At 42.8% G+C, this 8,467-nt stretch overlaps 1 protein-coding gene across 2 annotated transcripts; it reads left to right on the top strand.

Moving 5' to 3' along the window:
* The first annotated feature begins 2,387 nt into the window (after positions 1–2,387).
* Positions 2,388–7,583, top strand: CCK (cholecystokinin). 2 transcript variants are annotated; one of them, XM_080580143.1, is made up of 3 exons: positions 2,388–2,545; positions 3,921–4,178; positions 7,212–7,583. In XM_080580143.1, the coding sequence occupies exons 2-3, from the start codon at positions 3,923–3,925 to the stop codon at positions 7,346–7,348; spliced, it is 393 nt and encodes a 130-aa protein (XP_080436269.1). In that variant the 5' UTR covers positions 2,388–2,545; positions 3,921–3,922; the 3' UTR covers positions 7,349–7,583. The 2 variants fall into 2 exon arrangements, with proteins under 2 accessions (XP_080436269.1, XP_080436270.1); XM_080580144.1 differs by lacking the exon at positions 2,388–2,545 and adding an exon at positions 2,834–2,858.
* Positions 7,584–8,467: the final 884 nt, after the last annotated feature.

Raw genomic sequence — 8,467 nt, 5'->3', positions numbered from 1 at the left:
TGTTTGGCAGAAAACTAGAGAAAACAGTTGAGGACAGAGATATCTTGATTGTGATGGGGGAAAAAAAAGAAAGAAAAAAAAAAAAGAGAAAATCAAAACTTTTAACAGATAATTGCCAAAATAATAATAATAATAATAAATTTAAAAAGCTTATAGCCTTTAAACGGTATTATCCTCACAGCTGCTACCTCGGGGATGCATTTATATTAGCATTTACTGCATTGCAGGGTTCATTTTAGGTTTAAATTTGTTTTGCATCTATACTTGGAGTCTTGCAGTATTACTCAAGGTCTGCTGCAGTTTAAGTACTTTCCTTCCTATTGGAACAAAGGTTGAACTCAGGCACTGGGTTAGCATTTTTCTTGCCCCACCTGTGGTGGTGGCACCAGGCCCTTCTGCAGTTAGCACCCTGCACATACCAGGTACATGCCCAGTAGTTACGTGAACACTTTGGTCTTGAAGCCTAACAGGTCATTGCTAATCAAACCCCAATTCTTAACTCTTTGTGTCACATCAGACTGTAATACACAGCCTAAGTTACCACAGGAAACTTGCCTCAGAATCCTGCTATCAAATTATTCAAGCTGAACAGGCTTTCATTTCTCTCATCTCTGCCCAAAACAATACTAAAATGCCAATAATTAACATATATTTACCAAGGACTGGAAGTTGAACATAACTTCAAACGTTCACTAAAGAAAATGCCAGTAAATCGGAAAGTGATCTCCAAGAATTATACATACTAGGAGTGAGGAATTCAGTGAGGAAAATTCAGTGTTCAAAAATCTGCAGCCACAGTTATAGACAGAGCAGTGCTGCTGACTTTAATAACCTGACATCATGCTGTAGCCTCACTAGTTTTTTTTAAATTCACTATGAGGTCTAGATAGGGAAAAGAAAAAGGCTTTAGCAGTCAGTGTAATTGATCACGTAGGTAGAACAATGCACAAAACTACGTGTTGTGCTGACAGTCTTGAGCTCCTGACCCTGTCACTGCAACCAGAGTGATTCGACCAGTTCAGAGGTACAGTGGAAAAGTTAGGATATGGTCTTGTAATATATCAAAGATCACAGTGATATATGTATGTAACTGTCCAGCAGACCTTTCTGCATTTTTGTGTGTGTTCCTCTTCTGTATACACATGGAAACAAATACAGTGAATTGGCTGCCATATGTGCATACACATGCACGCACGCATAGACACATTAATTCTCACTCCATTTGTGCAGTCTTGTAATTGAACTGATATTCAAAATCAGCTCAACGTAAATGAATTCCTATAGTGTGTATTTGTTCAATCAGACAAATATGTCAGCTTAAATGGCTGCTTTTATATTTATCCCTTTGTGCTATGAATTATGCATATGCACATATTAGTAAGCTCTCTGTCTTTCCCTTCTATTAAGCTCTGGACTGCCCCCTTGGGAACTCATTATCTAGTGAGTTTCACAAGGGCTTGATGTGACTCTCCCAGAATTGTGAATTGTTATTGCACTGTACCTTCCCAGAAAGATTGTGATACTTTTCCCAGGCACCTACAGTTCAATTCACTGATGACTATTTAATTGTCTAACAGCAGCGAGCATCTTTTCCTCTAAGACAAAGTAGTGAAATTGAGTTATCAGAAACACTACTGTTTTGTGGTGGTTGTTGTTGTTGTTGTTTTTCCCCAGGGAGAGACAGAGACATTAAACTGGCACTCGGACGGGTATTGCTGGAACAGTTTCAGCGTTGTTCTTTCCTCCAGCAACGTGCTTCCACTTACTTTCCTGTTCTCAAAGCAGGTTGCGGGTTTGCTCTTTCTTAACCAGCTTGGGACAGCAACTTCACCCGGCATCGGTGCTCACCTATGTGGGAGACGAAAAGCGGCCAGAACACCGTTCTGGGGACAAACGCCCTGGTGACAGTCTGGGGCATGGCGGGAGCGCTTCCACAATCCCAACACCATCCCCACCACCTCCGACGCCAACCTCATCCCCAGCACGCCACCAGGAGACCCCGTTTCCAGGCCGGTAATTCTGCGGGCTGTGCCGCCTTCCCTCAGTTTTTATTGTTATTGTTACTGTTATTGTTATTATTTGTATTTTCTCTCTCCCGTCAAGTGACTGAGGGCCGGGCTGGTTGGCCCCAAGAGGGGTGTTGAGGAGGGCGCCCCTCGCGGGGCCCCGTCGCCCCCTGCCGGCCGCCGCGGGGCGAGCATCGGGAGCCCCCCCCGGGGCCGGGGCACTGGGGGGCAAGGGGGGATATGGGGAGGGAGGGGAGCTCCCTGCTCGGGGCGGCTGCTGCTTCAGGGTGGGGGGGAAGCCCATCCCCGTGGTGTCTGGGCGGGGGAGCAGCTCTCGGCGACTCGGTAGCCGGCGTGAGCTAGCAGCCCCGGGAGGGCGAGGGCGGCGGGCAGGGGGCGGGCAGGGAGCCCTGCGTCAGTGCTGTGCAAACACCGCCGCCCCTATTTAAGGGGCCGCCGCCGAGGCGTCCCTCAACCTCTTCTTGTCCCTGCCTGGGTGCTCGGTGCTCTGCCTCGCTCCGTCCTCTAGGGTCCGACAGGTAAGGGACGGCTGACACACAGACACACAGAGAGAGAGAGAGAGAGACAGAGACAGACAGAGAGAGAGAGAGAGAGAGAGAGAGAGAGAGAGAGAGAGACAGACGGACGGACAGACAGACAGACAGACAGACAGACAGACAGACAGACAGACAGACACCTACCCACCCACCCACCCACCCATCCCCCCATCCCTAGGAAATCGGGGGCAGGGTGGGGCTGGGGGGTCCGAGCCCTGAACGGGTCTGTGAACACACGCAGGAGTCGGGGTAAAACGAGATCCCCGTGGAAAAGGGTGTAGAGCAGCTGTGGTGTGTAAGTACCAAACCCTGCCTGGGTACAGGACCTATAATTGCTCCTCGCTGGAGGGGTGCTTTTTGTTCGATGCCTGGGGATGCTGAACAGGGGTATCTCATGGGTTGTGACTGTTTTCATGCCGGTATGTGGTGGGCAAACAAACTTCATTTTCCCCTCCACTAAAATGAAGAGTATACTTGATATGCTGTTCAAAAATCAAAAACTCCCATATAGATGTTTTCATGGATATTTATAAATGGAAATTACCCTCGTAGTGCTAAGTACTAGGTACCTTGTTTCTCCTCTTAGCAGACTAACTTGTGTGTTTCAAAAATACAATTTCAGCTTGTGTGATCAAATGATCTAGTAAAGTGGCACAGTCCTGTCTAATATCTGTTTCTTTAAGGAAGCAACAGAATTGTCTTACACTCTAATTCTCTGTTTTATATGAAAAAAATATGGTTATATTGCATGTTATTTCTTACACAGCTTTTTCCACCTCAGCTGTTAGATCAAATGATTGGGGTGGTGTTAGATTTGTGGGTTGTTTTGTGTTTTTTTTTTTTTCACTGTAACAAGATTTTGTTTCTTCTTTCCTTGTACAACAAGACAAAACCTCTTGAACACTAAAGTTCAAACCAATGAAGGGTTGAAGAGTTTAGGCTCTTTGCAGAACTTGTCAAAATTGAGTATTTGTAATAGCATATTTTAGTACAACGGGAAAGTACAAGAATGTTTGAATCCTGAGATTTTTTTTTGAAAAGCTAGGTATAGCTCCCTTGTGTTTTACCGAAATGCAGCTTCGAAAAAAGAAAAGCAAGTAATAACTGAGTGAGTCAGGGAGACATAACACATACACTGGAAGGGATAAAACCAATTCACTGTGGTATCTTCCTCTTACCAATGGATATTAAACTACTCATGTGCATGTTGTCCAACTTAAGACAGATCCCACAGTTACCTGCAATTAAAAAAAGTTTTCTCAGAAACCAGCACCTCCAAAGAAAGCTGGGGGTGAGGATAACACATGTTGTAATAAGTCTGGTCATTCTAGCAGCCTGTCATTCCTTTTTCCTCCAGCAATGTACAGTGGTATATGCATCTGCGTGTTCCTTGCTGTGCTCTCAGTGAGTTCTTTCGGACAGCAAACTGGGGGCTCACACAATGACAACCTTCTGGCTGCTGAGCTTGAGCAGAGCTTGACAGAACATCACCGACATGCCCGTGCCCCTTCATCTACTGGCCCCCTGAAATCTGCGCCGCGGCTGGATGGAGGCCTTGACCAAAGGGCTAGCATTGGAGCTTTGTTGGCCAAGTACCTTCAGCAGGCCAGAAAAGGTACTGGTTATGTGCTATTTCTGTATCTGTGGAATTTCCTTCAAAGATACCTAGATGTTAACCCTGTCATCATCTAGCATGAATTACTAAATTGCTATAGAAGATAGGAAGTAGATTTTGCCTGGTTATTCCAAAAGTAGAGACCATTCTTGTTCTCACCGACTGTAAAACTCCTCCTCAAAAGAAAAAAATATATATACATATCTATACACACGCATATATATAATTAGTACCAATTCCTGTTAGATTTTCAGTCCCAGGTAGCCTTTGGACAGAATCTGGCAATTACTTAAAACCTCCATGGCACTGATTCTGTAACAAGGACATGAGGCAATGGTACAGTATTGGAATTAAAGGATAGGAATTATTGTGAGATTCATTAGTCACTTGAGGAAACAATTGTATTACCAATGTGAGCTAACAAGAGAAAGTAAAGCAGTTTCTGACATCTTACAGTGCATGTTTTACATAGGCACAAACACATACCATGTATACAGAACATGATAGATCAAAACCATTGCCCACTGCAACTCCTCAAGAGAAAGCATTTTTCCTTTTGAACTCTCTCATCTCTGTACTGCTTTATACCTGAATACAGTAGCACCACGGGCAACCTAACTGCTGCGTCCTCCAAGAGAGTGTGACTGCAAACCCCAGGAAAAACCACTATGCAATTAACAGGGTTACACATCTTGTTTACTTGCAATATCTTCACTCTCATCTATCCCCTCATACTGCAGGGAAGTAAGATACAGAAATAGAGCTTGAAAACTTGGGAGGCAGTAATTAGGATAACCTGGGCATATAGACACTGAGAATTTAACTCAATTCCAGCCCCAGGCTGTGTTTAGGATGAAATTCACTTTATTTATACAAGCAACAGCTTTCTTTTCCCCTGTCTCTCCATACAACCCTATGTAGATCATTTAATCCTCTCCTCCTGATAGCCTTGCTGCTGACCTCTGTTATAGGCAGAATCCCATTCTTATTTTTGGTGGTAGTTTACAATTAAGAGATGTCGCATGCATTTTATGCATTACATATGCTGCCATACGCATTCATCCATGTACATAAGAGGGCCAAATCAGAAACAACAGAAAAATATCCACTTCTAATATATTCTGAGAGACTCCATCTCACATTACCAATTTTAACAATATCTATTAAAGAAATTAGTTTTAGCAATTCACATGATCTAGTGGAAAGACAATTCAGATACAAAATTCAGTGCTACAATTAAAGCTGTTACTGAATAAGAATCTTGCAGCAGGAGTCAGCACAGCAGAATCCTCCTTACATTTCTCCTGTATAGTCCTTGGCACCCTCCCACAAGGAAACTGAACTTCTCATTCTAGTTTATGTAGCCATTATATTCTCTTAAATATTTGGCTGACATTTCCAAATAGCTCAACCAGATGAAGCGTATGGGGAGGGGCGGACACCCTCCTAGTACAGAAAAGAGAAGATTCACAGGGACAATGCAGTATTTATTTAACTTATAACAATGCATACAGTTGCCGATCAACTGCTTTCCCATCAAAACATTATGTTATGTTCTCATTTAACATAAAGGTTCAGGGCAACACTTCAGAAATCTCTGCAGAATACTCACATCACCTGCACTAGTCACTTCTAACCTGTACAAGCCATAACACTCGTTAGAAAATTCCATCTCAGGGAAAAGGAAGTCTGCATTGCTGGTGTTAGCTATCACCAGTGATGGCATCTGTCCTTGTGATTAATAGAAAGGCTAATTTTGGTTAATATTTCCAGTTAAAACAGGGAGAGTTAAATTCTGAGGCTGAGGCTAGATGGCAGCCCTGTAGCCAAACTACTACAATTTTGAAGCTGTTTGCTGTATGTTGATTCTGCAGTATCCATGGGACATCTCTGGTGATTTAAGGAAAAGTAATTAAGGTGCTCTTAAGGAATTCCTTTGACTGTTTGTGACCCCTAGCTTTCAATTCACTTCATGTGCAGGCTTTCAGCATGAATCCAGCACTGTGTAGCTGAGACAGGTGCAGCACTGATGTGACAGGTGCATTGCTGATCTGTCATCTGCATAATGGCACCAGGGGAGTGCATACAACCCACAGGTCACTGCAGGCTCAGACATCTCTTAAATAGCAGTGTCTGAGTGATGGTCCTGCACTGTCCTAGCCCTGTCTGGTGCCAAGAAGCCATTCTCATCAACTTAATTTTGTGTTTTGAATGATGCTTGTGTATATAATGAGTCTTGAGGCTTTAAGGGTAGACAAACATACTTTCATAGAATTATTTTGTCATTTTCTTTTAGGTAAATGTCTATAGCATGTTTGGTTTCTTTGTGTGGTAGATTTACCTCTCCTATCCTTCTACTACTAACAAAACATTTGCATTTCTTTGATGCCCTGAACAAGGGTGATAGAAAGGCTATGGCAAGATCAAAGATCAGCATCCCACCCTGCTGTGAAAAGAGTTATGAAAACTTTATAAAAGCAGTGAAAATATCACTGAAATAGTAATAAGACCTGTGTAATTTCAGCATTAAACACCTCTAGATGTGAATTCCAGACACAACGTTCTGAATTTCAGGACTATTCCCATTTCTTTACAAAACCTGGAATTCATAAATCTACAACTCTTGTTACCTAATTTGCACTGTAGAAGCTCCTGTACTTACATATATGGCTCCTCAAGCAGCACAGGACTATGGGGAGGTCCTGGCCTGGACTTTCCTTCTCTAGTGAAATAGGAAATAAAAAGGAAAAATGCACCCATATTCCTTCACAGCAGCCAGGAGCAGAAGGAGGTGAAAATAATCTGTTTAATTTTTTGTTTTATAAAAAAAAAAAAAAAAAGGAATGTCAGAACATTACCCATAAAGTTATGTGGCATTTTCCCCAGTGATATAACAGCAGTGTTACGTGATCTGTATAAAGTCAAGCAGTTTCAATTATTTCATGCAGTCATCTGCTAACAAATACAAAACACTCAGAAATGGATGAAAGTATGTCTACTTACTCTCTCCACTCCCACACTCTTTTTCATTAGGTCCCACTGGAAGGTTCTCAGTTACGGGAAACAGGGTACAGAGTATCGATCCTACGCACAGGATAAATGACAGAGACTACATGGGCTGGATGGATTTTGGACGCCGCAGTACTGAAGAATATGAGTACTCCTCCTAAAGAACAGCTGACTATAGCAACAGGAAAACGAATCACACTCCTATGTCTGTACAGAAAGAAAAAATAATTTGTTGTCCTCTTTAAATTAGTGTTTTAAAATATATCATGTATTCGATGTAAATTTGTCTGTAAGACTATACAATGCAATATATACATATGCAGAATTTTCCAGAAAATGCTTTCTTTCTTTTGTGGTTTCTCATACACCAATATTATATTAAAATGATTTCACTTATTCCTTCTTGTCCTGTCACGGCATGTTGCTGGGTGTCTTACTATAAAGAGAGGCAGGAAAATGCCTTCATTCATTCATTGTGTATATTCCGTGTGTTAAGTAGTCAGACAAATGAGCCACTTTTTAGAGAAATCTTGTCACAGTGTTGGTGAGCTCTCTGAGGAGAACCTGTCCAAAACCAAATAAAACAGCACAATGCTGCCAGAAAAGGCCAGCTGTCTTCACGGTGACCCCATCTGTAAAGGACTGAGTTATATACCCAACCTATGTATTTGTGGCGAACAGTCAACAGTGCTAAAAACTAGAAGAAAAAGAGGAATGACACCAAAATGTTTCACCTTCTTGGCTTATTTATTTTATGTTGTGAACTAAATGTGAAAGTTCTGCTGATGGCTGCGAATCATGGAATAAAGAGACCATTCCCTGCTGTGTGGTGAGCTAAGCCTTCGTTTGGGGACGGCAAGGAAAGCTGTGCAAAGGGAGCAGAGGAGGCTTCTGAGGGAAGGGTGAGGTACTGGAGACAGCAAATCACCATGTTAAAGAGAAATGGGGTGATCCCAGTTTCTGAACCCAGAGGCAGCCTGCAGGCTGCAAAAGGTGTTTGAGGTGCGTGCACCTCCATCCCAAGTAACGCCTCCAGCAGCTACCGGCTTTGCTGCAGCAGCAGGTTCGCACAGCCCAGGAATTCCCTTTGCTGCAAAAGGAGGGGGTTTTGAATGGCATAACGCAGAATTTCCACCAAGTGCATGCATTAATTATAACATGAATGCATGTTTTACATTCTGAACATCAGGTGTTTGCCAAAGGAAGAAGGCAGGAAAACACCTCAGTAGCACGTTCTGTAGCAGCTAATAGACACTACAGAAAACATTTGTACTAAAAAC

This window comes from Anser brachyrhynchus, assembly GCF_964034855.1.
Source record: "Anser brachyrhynchus genome assembly, chromosome: 2".
NCBI classification, from domain to species: Eukaryota; Metazoa; Chordata; class Aves; order Anseriformes; family Anatidae; genus Anser; species Anser brachyrhynchus.
Note: the sequence above shows the minus strand (reverse complement) of the source record. Positions and strands in the feature narration are given on the sequence as shown.

Bases quoted from the DNA above. Each gene is read 5' to 3' on its own strand.
- CCK (XM_080580143.1), top strand. From the start codon at position 3,923: ATGTACAGTGGTATATGCATCTGCGTGTTCCTTGCTGTGCTCTCAGTG. The intron at 4,179-7,211 runs GTACTGGTTATG...CTTTTTCATTAG, and splicing joins CCTTCAGCAGGCCAGAAAAG to GTCCCACTGGAAGGTTCTCA.